This window comes from Sebastes umbrosus, chromosome 5 (assembly GCF_015220745.1).
Source record: "Sebastes umbrosus isolate fSebUmb1 chromosome 5, fSebUmb1.pri, whole genome shotgun sequence".
NCBI lineage: Eukaryota > Metazoa > Chordata > Actinopteri > Perciformes > Sebastidae > Sebastes > Sebastes umbrosus.
In genome coordinates this window covers 25,809,515-25,826,656 of record NC_051273.1, presented here as the reverse complement: position 1 = coordinate 25,826,656, position 17,142 = coordinate 25,809,515, and the positions used below count along the sequence as shown (strand labels likewise).

The 17,142-nt window shown below is 38.2% G+C and overlaps 2 protein-coding genes across 4 annotated transcripts in view; both read left to right on the top strand.

The window, feature by feature from the left end:
• Positions 1 to 4,618, top strand: part of sh3rf1 (SH3 domain containing ring finger 1) — a 64,738-nt gene extending 60,120 nt beyond the window's left edge. Inside the window, exon 12 of the mRNA XM_037770079.1 lies at positions 232 to 4,618. Coding sequence (XP_037626007.1) covers positions 232 to 400 — 169 coding nt within the window. The 3' untranslated portion in view covers positions 401 to 4,618. The remainder of the gene's footprint in view (positions 1 to 231) is intronic.
• Positions 4,619 to 10,478: 5,860 nt separating this feature from the next.
• cbr4 (carbonyl reductase 4) lies at positions 10,479 to 15,583 on the top strand. Of its 3 annotated transcripts, XM_037768940.1 has the most exons (7): positions 10,510 to 10,568; positions 11,122 to 11,130; positions 12,023 to 12,184; positions 12,743 to 12,863; positions 13,879 to 14,015; positions 14,967 to 15,101; positions 15,195 to 15,583. In XM_037768940.1, exons 3-7 carry the CDS (start codon positions 12,040 to 12,042, stop codon positions 15,371 to 15,373), a joined length of 717 nt encoding a protein of 238 aa, XP_037624868.1. In that variant the 5' UTR covers positions 10,510 to 10,568; positions 11,122 to 11,130; positions 12,023 to 12,039; the 3' UTR covers positions 15,374 to 15,583. The 3 variants fall into 3 exon arrangements, with proteins under 3 accessions (XP_037624866.1, XP_037624867.1, XP_037624868.1); XM_037768938.1 differs by lacking the exon at positions 11,122 to 11,130 and having other exon boundaries at positions 10,479 to 10,568; XM_037768939.1 differs by lacking the exon at positions 11,122 to 11,130 and having other exon boundaries at positions 10,488 to 10,568; positions 12,003 to 12,184.
• Positions 15,584 to 17,142: the final 1,559 nt, after the last annotated feature.

Genomic DNA, 17,142 nt, shown 5'->3' with positions numbered 1-17,142 from the left:
ATAGTAGCACAGTTTATCGGGTGAAGGATTAAAAAACACTTGTGAAAAATACAGACTTAGTGTGCCAAGAGCTTTAGTCATAGAAAAAAATGTGTTTGATGAACACATTTCGTCATAGTTTTGGTTAAATGAACAGTGGTTGATAGAAAGTGTAACTGTATATTCCGGGTATCATGACTTTGTCATTGTGTATCCGTCACTGACTGTGCCTCTGGCTGTCTCCCCCCCCAGGTACAGAGTGGTGGTGTCATATCCTCCCCAGAGCGAGGCGGAGCTGGAACTCAAGGAGGGAGACATTGTGTTTGTTCACAGAAAGAGGGAGGACGGCTGGTTCAAAGGCACGCTGCAGAGGAACGGCAGGACCGGACTGTTCCCTGGCAGCTTCGTAGACAGCATCTAACACACACGCACACACACACACACACACACACACTACAGTGAACCACGACCGTGCAAAACCAAACGGATCAGCGCTCACAAGGTTGCCGGGACAGAACCTTCATATACTGACACTTTAACTCCTTAGAGAAAGAACGCTATGAGAGAGAGAGAGAGAGAGAGCTGCAGAGAAGAACGGAACATGTCGTCATTGGAAGCACAGAGTTAGAGGAGAGCACACTACTCATGAACTTTTCCTTTTTTTTGTTGGTTATTTATATCTTTGTAACAATTCAGCTGTTAAATGTGTGCCTTGTACTGTTCCTCACTTTATTGTACATAAAGGACACAAAGATGATTAGTCCTAAAACAACCAATATGAGCTGTTGATATAGATATGTTACACATTTTAACTTATTTCATAGATTGGCCTTTTTTTTTTTTTTCAGTGCAACACATTAAGCTGGCACACGCCTTACTTCATATTTGACCACATCTGACTGCTGTTTTGTATTATTTCTAACTGTCAGCAGCAGACAGGAGGAGGTGTATCAGATGCAACCGGCAATAACAAATGAGCAGTGTCACCATCGCTTGTGCCATGTAGAAGGAAAAAACGATACTTCCTCCGTCTCTCTGAAGGCGTTATTACCTAAACCTGAGGATCATCGGAGAGATCAGCCGTATTGCACATTCGAGCGACCCTTCCTAAGTCCCGCCCCTCTTCGCTCTGTGCTCCAATAACAGTTGAGCAAGCTTAGTGTCAACTTTGCCATTTCCTGTTATACTTTTATATGCTACAAGCTAATGCTATATCAAGCGGCGTTTGCATTCGCCCAGTGCATGATGGGAGTGTTGCGGTGAGTTGGAGAGGGTTCTGTATTTTTAATGCGACGCCTCCAAGCTGTCAAACTAGGCAATTTAGTTCTAAAATGAAACCAGATTCAGCAGTTGCATTGACTATTTTTCATCTAAAATGTCATCAGAAGTAGATTTTGGTGGATCGTTATCACCAATTATCACCGTAATAACAGAAAGTTTACGAGCCGGCCGCCATGTTCCTGTTTAAAAACCATCGACCAATCAGGTGCTTTCCACGATAGGGTACGTCACCACTTGAGTGGAGCAGTGCGTCCCCTAGTGGCCTCATCGTATCTGGTGGTCATGTAACGTTATGGTACGTGTCCAAACGGGCGTTTTTTTGGACGTTAGGGGTCGTGTCGCTAACCCAGCATTGGACGCTTGTTGATGAGCGATTGGACAAACGCTTTCCCTCGTGGGCTGCTGCTCCCAGCTTTCAAATCCCAACCAACATGGCGTCTCATTTGGTAACTTTCTTCTCGTATATTATATAAAATAGTTTACTGAAATGTGTTTCTGAGAACATTTGAGGCGAGAAATAAGCCTGAATCTGTCTTCATTTTTAAGATCAGCAACGATGAGTTTCCAGAGGGCGGCAAGTCACTCTGGATGCCCGTGATTTGGCATAAAGTAGCCTAGACCTCAACTTTATGTAAATGAGGATCGGCCAACATAAAGCCCTTTCTCTCGGAACATAACGCAGCGCTACCAGAATGCATTGCATGGCTGCTTACGTAGACAATGAATGGGAAGTATGGAAATTAAATGTCAAATCACCAACGTCAGCCAGGTTTTTGCTTCCTCCTTATTTCTGTGGTAACGTTAAAGAGATCTGGAAAAGGGCAGATTGGTTGGTTGCTGACATATTTTTAAGATGAATTATCATTAGCAAGAAAAGATCGAGGCTAACGTTCCTTTGTTTATATTATCTCTACGCCCCGGAAATAACTTTCGGTGTTATTTATTTGTATATAACGTTACCAGACGTCTTAACATCCCAGCAGGAAAAGTTACCTGAGTAAAGCCTCGGTTTTTACTTTCCGCAAGAACGATCGCAAGGACGATCGCAAGGACATGAGCTGACGAGGAATTGTGACGAGGAAACGTTTGGATCTTTTATACTCGGTTTCTCCTCGTGGCAAACCGGCAAGTTCTCCATTTTCGCTGCCCATCTGCGTCCATGTAGATAGAAAAATGTTGGATGTACACGGACAGGCGAAAACCTGATGCAAAGAACCCTGCGAAGGGACGTGTCTGATGGTGTGATGTCACTTTGGCTTAAAGCATGATTCATGCTTGTCGCATCCACAAGGGTCAAAGTGACGTCACACCATCAGACACGGCCCTTCGCTGGGTTCTTTGCAGCAGGTTTTCGCCTGTCCTTGTATTTACAAATTGCTCTAACTACGCGGCGAAAATTGAGAACTTTGAGGAGCTTTGAGAATGTCGGTTTACCGCGAGGAGAAACCTACACCGAGTATAAAAGATGTCCATGCGATCGTCCTTGCGGAAAGCATAACTGAGGCTGGTAAGTTATCATAATGAATATATCCTTCCACCACTTACTGTAGTTCTTGCTGTCGGCCTCTTGAAGCTATATTGCCTGACGTCCAGAAACTATAATACACGGAACCGGCGTCGCCATGTTTCTTTTTGTTAAGCTTGTCCGGCCTAGCAACAGTAACTAAGGGGGTCGGGAATTAGGAAGGGTCAAATCACAGCCACGTGACCAATGAACAGGCCTCTGGTGTGGTCGAGGCTGAAGTGCTGAAGGACTGTTAACCTGCAGCGATCAAACATTTGCATGTGATTATCAGGAGACACAGTGGTGACAGATGTGTTGCAGAACTGTTTGCCTTTTTTTTAATACCCGGAAAGAAAACACACTCCAAGAAAAGACGTTGCGGTCAGATATCGCTTACTTTGTACCTTCTTTCGTATTTACCGACCAGCTTCTCTCCTGAACACAGACGTAGCTCTGCATCACAAGAAGAGCGACAGAGATCATTTCAGCAACACAACAGATTATTTTCAGCGTATATATATATATATTTATGTTCGTTACAAAATTCCTCCGAGGCTGACACCTGCTGCTCTTAAAAGAGTCTGTCGTTGAACTAAAACCTGGACGCTCGCCCTTCAGCAGGCTCTCCCGTTTTTATACACATTCCTGATGTGACTTGTGGCAATAAAAACACAGCTAGCTAAAGCACCGAATGTTTTGCCTAAAGTGACATTTCGTCGTATCACTCCACAGGAAGAGTCTGTTGAAAGCTATAGAAATCAATCACTTTGACCCCCCTTTGATTTATTGATTTTTTTTTGTGGTTGGGTTTTGTTGTACATTACGTCTATACAAAGTTTTTAATGTTAAGTATTGTATTGACTTGAATTACTGTAAGATTTCTATGTGATTGGAGGGGATTTTTTGGTGCTTGTTAAAGAATAGGCAGTTGTAGGATTAATACTTTAGGGACTTTCATCAGATCAAATATCTCAACATTTAATTCCTCTTTTCATGATGTGTTCTCTAAAATGCATTGGATAAATGAATGAAATCCTTCAAAGTAAAGGTACTATTAGGTATAACATTATAGACTGACGCCTCCTGCATCTGATCTTTAAATCTTATGAGGTATTTAAACACTTAAAAAAGTTGAGGCAATCACTGAATCGTGCCAAATCTGGCTTTGAGAATGAATTTTCCTGATTGAATTGGACCCGTAGTTTTCACGTTTTATTTAGTCTTTTTTGTTGTTAATTGAGGGGGACCACTGTGTAACTGACTGCTGGAATATGTTGTAGTTTGTTGTTAAATTTGGAGAGTGTGGAAACGGATGGTACGAATCACTGTTAGGGCCTTTTTTTTGTCTTTCTGAATTTATGTAGAATTAATCTGATGTTTCTTGGCAATCACCACACCAACCTCAGGCTCTGTGCTAAACTGTTCCTCTGAGTGTCTTTTCATTTCACTGGTAAGCCTTTAATGAATTAATTAATATATATATATACACACATTACTCCAACACGTTCATGCACTATCATAACATATCTAATCGTACTGACTCCGTATTTGTTCATGCATCGGCTGCACAGCTATCCACACATGAAGCATTTTCTTACAACCGTTAATATTTTTCATTTATTGGATCACACGACAACTTTGATTCAACTTTTAACAGATTTTTTCCTCATGCCAAGGTGACTTACTTGATTTTTTTTTTTTTTTTTGTCTTTAGTTAGTCTGTCGTATGTCTGAAAATGGTGAAATCAACCTATTTGGCACAAATCTATTATGTGAAAAACATTCTGAAGTATTTGAGGGAATAGCACATTTTGTAAAAATCTCTATAACAATAAAAGCTAATGGTTTCCATAATTTCCTTCATTGTTTCATTACAGTAATGTTGTGTTTTCCTTGTGTTATGTTGGCCGCCTGCAGACTGCTGTTGACCAACCCTGTCTGCTACAAAATTACGTTCCCATTAGGGCTGTCAATCGTTTAAAATATTGAATCACGATTAATCGCTTGATTGTCCATAGTTAATCAAAATGTAGTTTAAAGGGATATTTGTATTATATACTCTTATCAACATGGGAGTGGATATATATGCTGCCTTATGCAAATATATATATATATATATATATATATTATTGGAAATCAATTAACAATACAAAACAATGACAGATATTGTCCAGAAACCCTCACAGGTACTACATTTAGCATTTTTTGGTGGATTTAAAAATGGATTTCATTAATGTATGAATTCTAAAGACAAAGATTAGAACAAATGCAAAACAAAGATGTCAAAGGAGTTAATTTATGGAATAGTTTTGAAAAGGAAATGAAAATGTGTAACACTATATACTGTATATAACTAATTGTGTACAGTTAATAGATTTTTTTTTTAAATATTTCCAAAATAGATGATTAACAAATATAAAACTGAAGTATGAACACTTTATTTGGGACTTTTGGGGTGTATAAAAAATATGTATATTTTATTTGGTTTCTTTCATTTTCAGTGTATAAATTTAATGAGATTTGTACAAAATAATGAATGTAAAAAGGTGTCGGTGTACTAAGCTAAAGCTTCAGCCTACACCTTTTCAGTCAGTATAAACTTGCTTTGGTTTGTCGCTATTTCAAAAGTACTGACTTATTATTGTTTTTATTATTTTTTATATATGTGTATTTGAGTATAACAGTATAACGACCGAAATAAACTAAACTAAGCAAGTTTAAAAAGATGTGTAGCATTTAGGGGGATCTACTGGCAGAAATTGATGATAATATTAATCAGTTTGTTTGTTTAGTGTTTAATGACCTGAAAATAAGAATTGTTGTGTTTTATTATCTTAGAATGAGACGTTTTGGAGCGGGGTCCTCATCAGAGAGCTGGCCGCCATGTTTCTACAGTAGCCCAGAATGGACAAACCAAACACTGGCTCTAGAGAGGGACTTTCACGTTTTCATATTTTCACATCGGCCACCATAATTCTTCTACACGCTCTGCACACGGAAGAAGTTTCGGTTGGTCTGTGGGAAAGTAGCTTTAATAATAATAATAATAATAATAATAATACATTTTATTTGGTGGTGCCTTTCAATACACCCAAGGACACTTTAAATGTTAATAATAAGATTTGACTGAAAGTATACTCACAGATTATGATAAATAAGCAGTAAATAAAGACAGTTGTTCCTAATGAAGTGTAATCGGGGTGAGTCGTGGTGGTACATGTGGTCATTAATGTCTCCTCTGGCGTTAGAGCAGCTTCTCTGTGAGGTGAACCTTCAGTGTGTTCAGCTGGAAACACTGACAGGAAGTGACAGGCTCCCAGAGAGGTCATTGTGCTGCACACGGCTCCCTGCAGACGATGGGTTACCATGGAAATAAGTTACTCCCAACGTATGAGCGTAAGACTTAGCAGGAAGAATAAAAACAAGGACCTTTATCCTGCAAATATGTATGTGTACATTTAAATATTTCTGTCTGACTTCATCAAATTTGTTTTGTATTTTTTAGTCTTTCCGCTTGTTTTACTTTGGTACTTACAAAATGCTTTTTTTATTATTTTTTTATTACATATATTATAGGTGGAAATGTGTAGTATGGTATACAAGATTGAAAGGGTCAGTATTTCCACTTTTTTGTATTTAACAAATCACAATGGAAAAGAGAAAAGAATTAAACAAAAAGAAAGAAGCAAAAAGGCAAGTTTATTATTATTATTATTATTATTATTATAGCACATTTCAGCAACAAGGCTATTCAAAGCGCTTTGCATAAAATATAAAACATTAAAAGCATCTAGAAATACATATATAAGTTAAAAATAAAATAAAATAAAAAATAAGATGAAATATAATACATAGAGTGAATGACAGATAATAAAACCCACTGAATAATAATATTAACAATAATGATGATGATTATTATTATTATTATTAATAATAATAATAATAATAATAATAATACTTATTATTATTATTAATTTATAATAATAATTGTTATTATTATTAATAGTGTTATATAAAATATATAAGAAATAGTGTTTTTTACACGTTATTATCACATTATCTTTGACAGCCCTAATATAATTATAAACAGCTGCATCAGCTTCCAAAAATACCCCAAGAATCAAAGAAATCATCCAGAAAACATCAAGTGTTTTTGAGAAGAAGAAAGAAAAACTAAATTTAACTCAGGATCTACTGAAGTGGGTTAATAGTGTGTGTCTGAGTGCGTACAGTACGTGCATGTGTAGAGTTACAGAGACATATATTGTGTGTGTGTGTGTGTGTGCACATACGTGTGCGTGCATTCATGAGAGAGAGCAGAAAACGCTCCTGTTGGCGAGTATAATTAGATCAGTAAGGTGTGAAAGAGGGAATAATGTGTCGGTGTTCAGGGAGCTGAACTGAATACAAATCAAGCTCCATTTCTCCTCTCTGACACTCAGACACAGTTTATTAATGAACATGGGGCTGAAGAGTAATAACGTTTTAAACTAATTATACTGTTAGATGTGGTTGTATTTCTGTGCTGCAGCACGATTCATACTGCGAGGCTCAGTGTCACATCAGGTTCAACCCCGGCTCAGGTTGTGAATATGATTTAACCTCAGCAAATCAATCCTGCACGACGTCTTCCTGGTCTGATGGACCGTCCAGGTGCCGGGCCGCCGAGGCCACCCACTCTCAACATCACTCACCTTTTTTTATTTTATATTTTACATCAGTGACAGTTTTGCTGTCCTGGTGAAGTATATTTCCAGGGGGAACAATGATACATGAAGCAAAAAATGAGAATGAATGACTGCAATTAACAGTCAAAGAGCTATTTCAGTGTGTTGAGTGTAAGGGACCATATATCAGTAGAATCTTCTCAAAGTTAACTCAGAGAGAAGAACTGTAATTATTCATGTGATATAAGAGTATATTACAGTAAATGTTAGACTCTACAGTAGAGCTGCTTCCTCATCAATTAGTCGAATAATCGGTCGTTTTGGTCTTAGTCCACTAAGATTTCTTAAAAAAAAATTGCAAATAAATATAGATATTTTGGTGACATTTAATTAATGAATAGTTTGCAATAAGTATTTAAAAATAAATAAATAAATAATAATAATAATTATAATAATAAAAAATAAGCAGCAGAAACACAACAACGAATAACAGAAACAAATTGTGCAGGTGAGATTAAAAAAGTCTCACAATCTCGCCTCAATAAGCATTATAAGCAAATACAAAGGTCATATAATCAGTTTTTTAGGCTTTTTTCATGCTGAATGACTCATTTCCAAGAAACTTGTGAGCATATCTCTAAATCAACTAATCGATTAGGTGACAAAATCGTATGAGTTTTATTTGACTTTTAATTTATTTGGTCGAGGACAGCCCTAAATAAATGTATTATTATTATTATTAGGCCGTCCAAGCTTTGTGTTAGGGACAAAGAGGCAAGGCGAGGACATGAGTACTCAGTTCTGTCCCCACAACCCTGTCTCCTCAAAACACAGGACTTTCACCCAGAAGACCGCTGTTCAGGGGTCATGTGAAACCAAAAATCAACGTTTACTTATTTTAATTTACGTCTGTAGCTTAACAACATAACAAACTTAGTAATTTTAAGCCAAATGTTTTTCGCTAAAACTAAAAGTAGTATTGTGGTGTTTTTTGTTTTTTGTTTTTCAATTTACAACGTTAAAGGGACTGTTTGTAACTTTTTAAGCGTATAAATGTACCGGGTCGGGACGCATGCGCACTCCTATGCGCGCTCGCGTGTGGCTGGAGCCTCTCCTTCTCTGCCTGCTTGCCTTCACTCAGACACAGCGTGCATTCTCGCTGTCTCGCTCCACCTCTCACGTGCATGCGCGCTCACTCCACACTGCAGAAGAGTTAGTTTAGCTCTGAGAATATCTAGTGAATGTACAGTGGACGTTTGTGCAGAAATAAATGCTGCAGCTCCTCCAGACCAACAGAGGTTTCCCGTGTCTTGTGAAGTGACGGGGCTCTGCAGAGAGAAACGTTATCGTCTGCGACCGGGTGCCGGTGCCTTCCCTGTTTCCTGCGGGCGCAGTCAGGAGACGATAACGTTTCTCGCTGCGGAGCCCCGCTGCCTTAGCCGGGGCTGAAGCGGCGGGGCTAAGGCAGGAAAAGCCAACACTAGGATCAGCATTGATTCATGGAGAGTCCTTCGTCTGGTCAGCTAACATTACTGCCAAGCAGGTGAAATATAGAGTGATATTGTGCTTTTAGCTGACGTGTGTCTCCTAACTGTTTTGAGCGATGCTTGTTCATGTCTATGTAGAGCGGGCAAGCGCGAGCCCGACGCTGACTTTCGTTGACTTAACGGCCACAGGTGTCGCTGTTAACAAGCAATTCTGAAAGTTACAAATAGTCCCTTTAAACACGTGTTTAAAACTGCGACCATAATCCGGAAAAAAATATTTCCCTCAAAACGTAATTGAGAATACAGTTCAGTTGTATGGGAACGTAATTCTGTAGCAGACAAGGTGGGTCGAAAGCGGTCTGAGTCTTTGATAATACTCCTGCCCAACATAACTCAAGGAAAACACAACTTTACACAGTTTTACAGATCTGACGATCAAATCAACTAATCAACTAATCGATTAGTCAACAAAATGGTATGAGTGTTAGACGATTAACATGTCGTAGTGTCCTTGAGAGACAGACTGAGGATGGCTAAATACAGAGGTCAAATATCATGTATGTACCTGTATGTATATGATTATTGTAATAAAGTCTAAGTGTTTGTTTTTAGTTTAAGGGTTGACCACTGTTGCTTTTACAAAATATTTACACAATGAGTATTTTTTATAAATAATCTTCAGTAATGTGGATATAATGACTTTGTGGGTAATAATAGAAAAGTTAGAACAGTTCAGAAAATAACAACACTTAACTGTAATGCTATCTTTAAAACCAGGAACACTTATGCCACATTATGATAAGCAAAATCTAACACCAAGTCTCATGTCATGATATTTAATATCGATATATTGCCCAGCCCTAATACTAATAAAGTAAAACAAGGTCAAGTTAGTTAAAAAACACACATTTTTAGTCCCCAAGTTTCCAGTTTTTAGTCCTGTTTACCTGAGACACACACAAAGTCACATGATATTTTCTGTATTTTTGTATCATATAGTATGACTGAGAATGTCAATATCAACTTTCTGTTACCAAGTTCTTTCTTTATTATGTTTTTTAAAGATAAAGATAAAAATAAAATAATAAATAATAATAAAATAATAAATAAATAATAATAAATATAACAATAAATAAATAAAACAAATAATAATAAAATAATAATAAATGATAAATAATAATAAAATGAATAAAATAAATAAAATAAATAAAATAAATAAAATAAATAAAATAAAAATAATAAATAACATGGCCTGAAATTGATCATTTTTAACAGTTAATGGTGTGTTATTGGATACAGTGCTGAGAAAAAAATAAAAAATAAAGTTTTATTTTGAAAAGTTATTAAATGAAAAAGGCCCTGATTCAGTGGAATGGAAATGTAAAAAATAAAATACGTCAAATTATTCCAAGTTAAATGAGGGAGTCCCTCTTATAATAGAGGCTTTTAAAAGACACAAACTTTGACTAAAATAGATGAAAACCAGTCTCAGTCCAGTCTAATGTGTGATCACTGCGCCCTCTACCGACTGATGACGAGCAGCGCGTCATCACTGACAACAAAGATGGCGGCATGGAGACCAGACAGTGAAGGAAGAAGAAGCTTCATCTGACTGAGGACATCAGACTGAGGACATCTGACTGAAACAAGGTGAGTTACAGCTAACGTTATAAACTTTATCATACAGTCACTGTCAGCCAGCTGAGAAACTGATAATGTGAACTAGCAGACAGATAGAGGACATTAAACTACAGACAGACAGACAGCTGTCCTCACTGAGACACTACTGTCCTCACTGAGACACTACTGTCCCCACTGAGACACTACTGTCCCCACTCAGACACTACTGTCCTCACTGAGACACTACTGTCCCCACTCAGACACTACTGTCCTCACTGAGACACTACTGTCCTCACTGAGACACTACTGTCCCCACTCAGACACTACTGTCCTCACTGAGACACTACTGTCCTCACTGAGACACTACTGTCCACATTAAGCTATAATGTGTGAGGTCATTTCTGTTCTCAGTAGGTCTTAAATATGCATATCTACTTTGACTTTATGCATTATAGTATTTGTGTGTTACATGCATGTTTCCTCTCTTTACTTAGTCTACTGTGGGTTAGTATTGATTGTAAAATCTGCACCTGTCCTGTGATTAATGTTCATTTCATAATACTTCTTACTCCCTATATTCAAGCTGCAGAAGGTAAGAGACAATGTGCAAATATTGCAAATACTGCTGGCCCATTTTAGTGAACAAAATATGCAAGAGTAGTCTTACATGTCACTGTTTATAACACAGGGAGTTTATCCTTAGCTAAAATAAAATATGGGAATAAAATTAAGAGTACCACTGACTAGATCTGTTGCATGTATGTATTTGTATGTATGCGTGTTAGTGTTGATGTGTGAGAAAAAAAAAATTGCAAATAAATATAGATATTTTGGGGACCTTCCTTTAATTATTGAATAGTTTGCAATAAGTATTTAAAAATAAATAAATAAATAAATAATAATAATAATAATAAAAACAAAGCAACAGAACCACAACAATGAATAACAGAAGCAAGTTGCGTAGGTGAGATTAAAAAAGTCTCACAATCTCACCTCAATAAGCCGGTTTATAAGCAAATACAAAAGTCACATATTCAACAATAGTAAACAAACAAGCAAACATAAAATCAACATAAATATTCTCAGGGAACATGAAACTGCTTTTACATTTGTTTATTGCACATTACATTTATTGACACTAACTGTAGCCTATTTATATTTACACTACTTGTATTTATATTGTTCTATTATTGCACTATATGTTTGTATCTTGTCTTGTATTTTGTTGTTTGCACCTTATGTTTATTCATTCATTCTTTTGTTTTGCACCAATAGTAAAACACTATTCCTCTTTGTACTGCATTGTATATAGATTGATGACATAATAAGATAATTATCTTATCTCTTATACATTTAGGCCTGAGTTAGCTGCATGTATTGCCTGTCTACATGCTAGTTTTGTCACAGTTTTTGTCAATATACGTACATTATACATAGAGTTGTAAATGCTGTGGTGATGTGCAGAGCTGCTGTCTCTCCTGCAGCGTGGTGTCGGTGCGTGATGTCCCGGCTGGCGGTGGTGTGCGGGGGCTCCAGAGGCATTGGCAGGGCCGTGTCTCGCCTGCTGGCAGAGAGGGGCTGCAGGGTGGCCGTGGTCTCCAGGAACCAAGACGCTGCCCAGGCCACTGTGGCATCTCTACATGGAGGTATGGAGCTGTGCACAGATGCACAAAAAAACATGCATGGTTCAGCAAGCAACCTTTGTAAATATAGTGGAAAATCTTGAACAGTATCGGGTGCACAGCGGAGGCAAGGACAGAAAAACAAAGCACCGGTATTCACTAATAAAAGGTCTTTCTTTCTTTATTGTGGGCAAAAAACAAACAGCTAAAAGCCATCATCAGCGTAATCACTCGAGCAATAATGGTAATTTTATCCACACAGGTGAGGCGCAAACATCAATCAGGAAATAGAATACATAATATAGGATATTAGGATAATAGGATTCATCTGTGAATGCACCTCCAGGGGTGAATTGATCTCACTACAAACGATTTTCTCTCAGAAGCCAGAGGAAATTAAATAAATGGTAAATATTTGACTGCACTTTCCTCTCAGTCTCACACACAAACCCGCAGTATCTGATCTGCTGCTTTTGTGCTATATAAAATAGAAGAAATGTAGACCTACAAATACCTGCAGCTGTTTATGAACAGACTGTAGGAACCATTATACTCACAGACCGTCTGTATCTGCTCTCACAGCCGACCACGTGGCGTTCAGCTGCGACGTCTCCAAAGAGCAGGAGGTGCAGAAAAGCTTTGAGACGATCCAAAGGACCTGCGGAAACATCTCTTATCTCGTGAATGCAGCCGGCGTCAACAGGTGAGCAAGTATGTAATGGGCATAATAAATAGATATATTAATGTTACAGAAGAACACTGAACTTTATGGCTCATCCACTCCAGATCGGACTCAAGACACTTTTTGAAGGTCTCTATTTTCACTAAATAAACCCGTGTATTGTCTGATTTATTTGTTAAAGGTCCCATATCGTGTTCATTTTCAGGTTCATACTATTTTGTGTTTCTACTAGAACATGTTTACATGCTGTAATGTTCAAAAAAAACTTTATTTTTATTTTCCCCATACTGTCAGCCTGAATATACCTGTATTTACCCTCTGTCTGAAACGCTCTGTTTTAGTGCATTTCAACGGAATTGCGTTGCTAGGCAACAGCTTGGGTCCATGTGTACTTCCTGTCAGCTGATGTTATTTACATACACTGCAACAGGAAATAAACTGGGACACATTTAGAATGTTTACGTTTAAAACTGTGAAATGGTCTAAATATTGTATATTTGTGACATCACAAATGGACAGAAATCCAAACGGCTTGTTTGAAACGCACAATTTCTGTTTATTTCTCTGTATATTGAGCATTTTGATACTTTAACAGTATTTATATAGCACTTAAACCTGCTTTATAATATAAAAGACATGAAAATCGCACTTTTTACAACATGGGACCTTAAACATCATTACTGTGATTGCTCATAAGAAACAAAGGAAGATTCCCACCTCTGCAATACCTTTTGATTATTTTATTAAGACATCTCTCACAGTACACACACAGACATAATATACAATAAAAGAGGTGAAATAAAGAGGAATCTTTATTTGTTTTCAGTGGCTGTTTTTATGGGATTGTGGAGGATTGCCTCAGTGGTTTGCATGTCCCACATTTTATTGTGTGTCATGAAGTGTGGGACTCGCACCGGGTCTTGATTATGACTTGGTCTCAACCCCTCAAATTCTCGGTCTTGTCTCGGTCTTTACTACTTTACTACTACACTGCGCTGACGTATGTTACTACTATACTCTATGTGTGTTTGTTCAGAGATGCTCTGTTACTGCGGACCAAGCCGGAGGACATGGTGGCTGTGCTTCACACCAACCTGCTGGGCCCCATGCTGACCTGCAGGGCGGCGCTACGCAGCATGCTGCGCACCCAGGGAGCTGCTATTGTTAATATAGGTACTGATGGCTCCTCTGAGTCCAGAGGGCCTCCATGATCAGTGTTATGGTTTCAGTTTGGTCACTAGGTGGCAGCGTACATCATTGCTACTTTCTTTAGATTCACTTAAGGTTTGAATTAAAGGCCTAAACTGGTACATTTTACTTTTACATACATTTTTGCATGTTTTACTACATTGATTTTATTATAGTAGTATAGTAGTAGTAGTTTATAGTATACTGAGATAACTTAAACTTGGAACATAGGAAAACTACATTCATCAGTATGTAAACCTGTAGTTTACTTTCAATCCATTTGTACCCACAACTGAAATTTATAATTTCCAAAATTGGTCAAACCATTTGGCTGAAAAGTGAGTTTTTCTTATCATACTATATCTAGTATTTGGGCATGTTACACTCCATTATATTTTAAGAACAAACAGTAGTACTAGGTGCTCAAATACTAGATATAGGATGATAAGAAAATGTCTGTATCTCAGAAACTACAAGGAGCACAATCAAATATTTGGTATCTATGAACTCATAACAAGTTGAATATCAAAGATATGCACGCGTATGCAGTGTAAAAAAAATATTTCATATGGAAAACATTCAATGAACGCAATGTTAGCGCTGTTCCTTATTTTTCAAAAAGCCTGACTATTAATAAAAGTGTGATTTTTTTTTTTTATTTGATCTAGACATTTTAAAGTTGTACTGTTAGATATTTGCACAAAGTATGTCCGTACCAAATTTTAAGACCTTTGATCAATCAGAAAAAACTTTGTGGCATTTTTCCTTATCATACTAAATATAGTCTTTGAGGCACAAATGGGTTAATTGAGGCTAATGTAAATATCTTTGAGAATAATGGCGTCAAATACTGACGTAGCTTCCTACCAGTGTTTTATTTTGAAACATGTCTGTGTTACTAGGTAGTTTTAATGGATGTGTGTCTGTTGTTTGCAGGCTCTGTTGTGGGTCTGAAAGGGAACACCGGTCAGTGTGTCTACAGCGCCAGTAAAGCAGGTTTAGAGGGCTTCACGCGCTCTTTGGCTAAAGAAGTCGCTTCACGTAATGTCAGAGTTAACCTGCTGGCTCCAGGTAAAACTCCATCTTTCCTCTTACTTCACCTTTCATCTTATTTGTCTTTTTTTATATAGTCTTTCTCATGTCCCTGCCCTCTCTTGCTTAAAGGTTTCATCCGCACCGACATGACCGCGGGGCTGAAGGAGGAGGACGGCGTGCGCTCCATCCCTCTGGGGAGATTTGGCGAGCCGGAGGAGGTAGCCCAGGCTGTCCTCTTCCTGTTGGAGTCTCCGTACATTACAGGACAGGTGCTGGTGGTGGATGGAGGACTGCAGCTGGCCATGTAGAGGACGGAGCCTTCCTCTGGAGTCGAGTTATCTCACCACTAAAGACAATGGCAGAGAGGCAGGTGAAAGCCTCTCATATGCTTTCTTTTCCGTTTTTTTTTAAACGGAAACGTCCACTCAGCCGTTAGCAAAAAGCAATGACGTAGGTTACCACAGTAAGCTAATCAATAAGGTTATGAACAATGTGAACGCTAGCACTAGCTGAGTCAACGTTAGCTGTGCTAAGTTTGGAAATAACTGAAAGGGATTTTTCAGATTGTTTGAAGTGGGGTTGTATGTATACTCCTGTGTCTGTGAGGTAAAATTACTGATTTTGTGAATGGAGTCTGGTGGCTTTGAAGAGAGCGATATAACGGCTTCAGTTCCCCGTCAGAAAGGGCCGTCTGACAGCGATATAAAGAGGCTTTTTGACGGGCGGGAGCAGCAGAAAGACGTATTATGAGTATTTTCACCGCTTTACCTCGCCGTCAGACAGCCCTTTCTGACGGGGAACTGAAGCCGTCGAAAAGGCTGTCTTCAAAACCACCAGACTCCATTCACAAAAACAGTACGTTTTTAGAAGGGCTTGAAGGGAAAATAGCATTTTGATGCTAAAACATACGAATTTAAACAAAATTTGAATGTTTGGATTTGAATACATAAAAAACACCACCGGGAAGCTACAGAATGATATGAAAACCTCAAATAAACAAAAAAAATGGAAAGGCCTAGAAGATGGAGTCTGTAGAGGAAATGGTTCAAGACTAAGATGAGGGGACAGTGGACTCTGTTACTCATGACTGAAGAGCATCTGACTGATAAAGAGTGGACATTTACTCTATCGATAACCGATAAATACCTGCTCCTCATGGCCAGTACCGATAAGATAACCGATAATTTCACATTTTGTATTTTAAAAAGAAGTTTAACCCTGCAGTTTATGTACACCTGAGGGTAAGAAATGCTGAGAGGTAGTGAGCAAAGATGGATGATTTAATATTCCATAGCTCTGACCTGACCAAACGTAACTGACATCACTATTGTTAATTCAACAAAAACAAGGAACAGGTCTGACTCTTCAATGTTCATTTATTTTTTCTAGTAAAGTACATCGAAAAAACTGTGTTGCCTTTCTCTGAAACTGAAAATCCACACCGGCGAGGACATGTTTGGCTCTCTAGTCAGCTTCTTCTTCTTCTTCTTCTTCTTCTTCTTCTTCTTCTCCTCAACCAACTTTAAAGGTTCATACCTCCACCTACTGTATCGATGTGTAGATACTGTACTAGAGACGATAATTTATCGGCTATAATCTGATTATCGGAGTATTATCGGGCTTAATATATACAGTATGGTGCATCCCTCCCCATCTCTTGCTGCAAAACACAAAGAGTAAACTGATGCTACGTTCCAAATCTCACACTTTTGTCTTTTTACTTTTAGCACATACTGCAGCCGCCTTTACAAAGTCCGTACTGTTGCATGCGGTATGCACACATTTGGGATTTTGTCATAACATTGCGCCTTGAACTTTGACCTTTATGGTCATGTGCTCTCTCTGCGGCTCTCAGTCGATGTGACGCATCTTCCGCTGTGCAGAGGATTGTGGGTCAGAATAGCCAGAACAGCATGCTGGGGCTACGACCAGGTGCAGTAGGACATCCTGGTATTTTCGGCACACTGCGTTTAACATACTAATTCTTTTTCTGGCACACTAAATAGTACAGTAGTACGGGTATTGGAACACAACGTAAATCTCTGCACAGGTTGTAAAAAGGCAGTTAGTTGTTGTT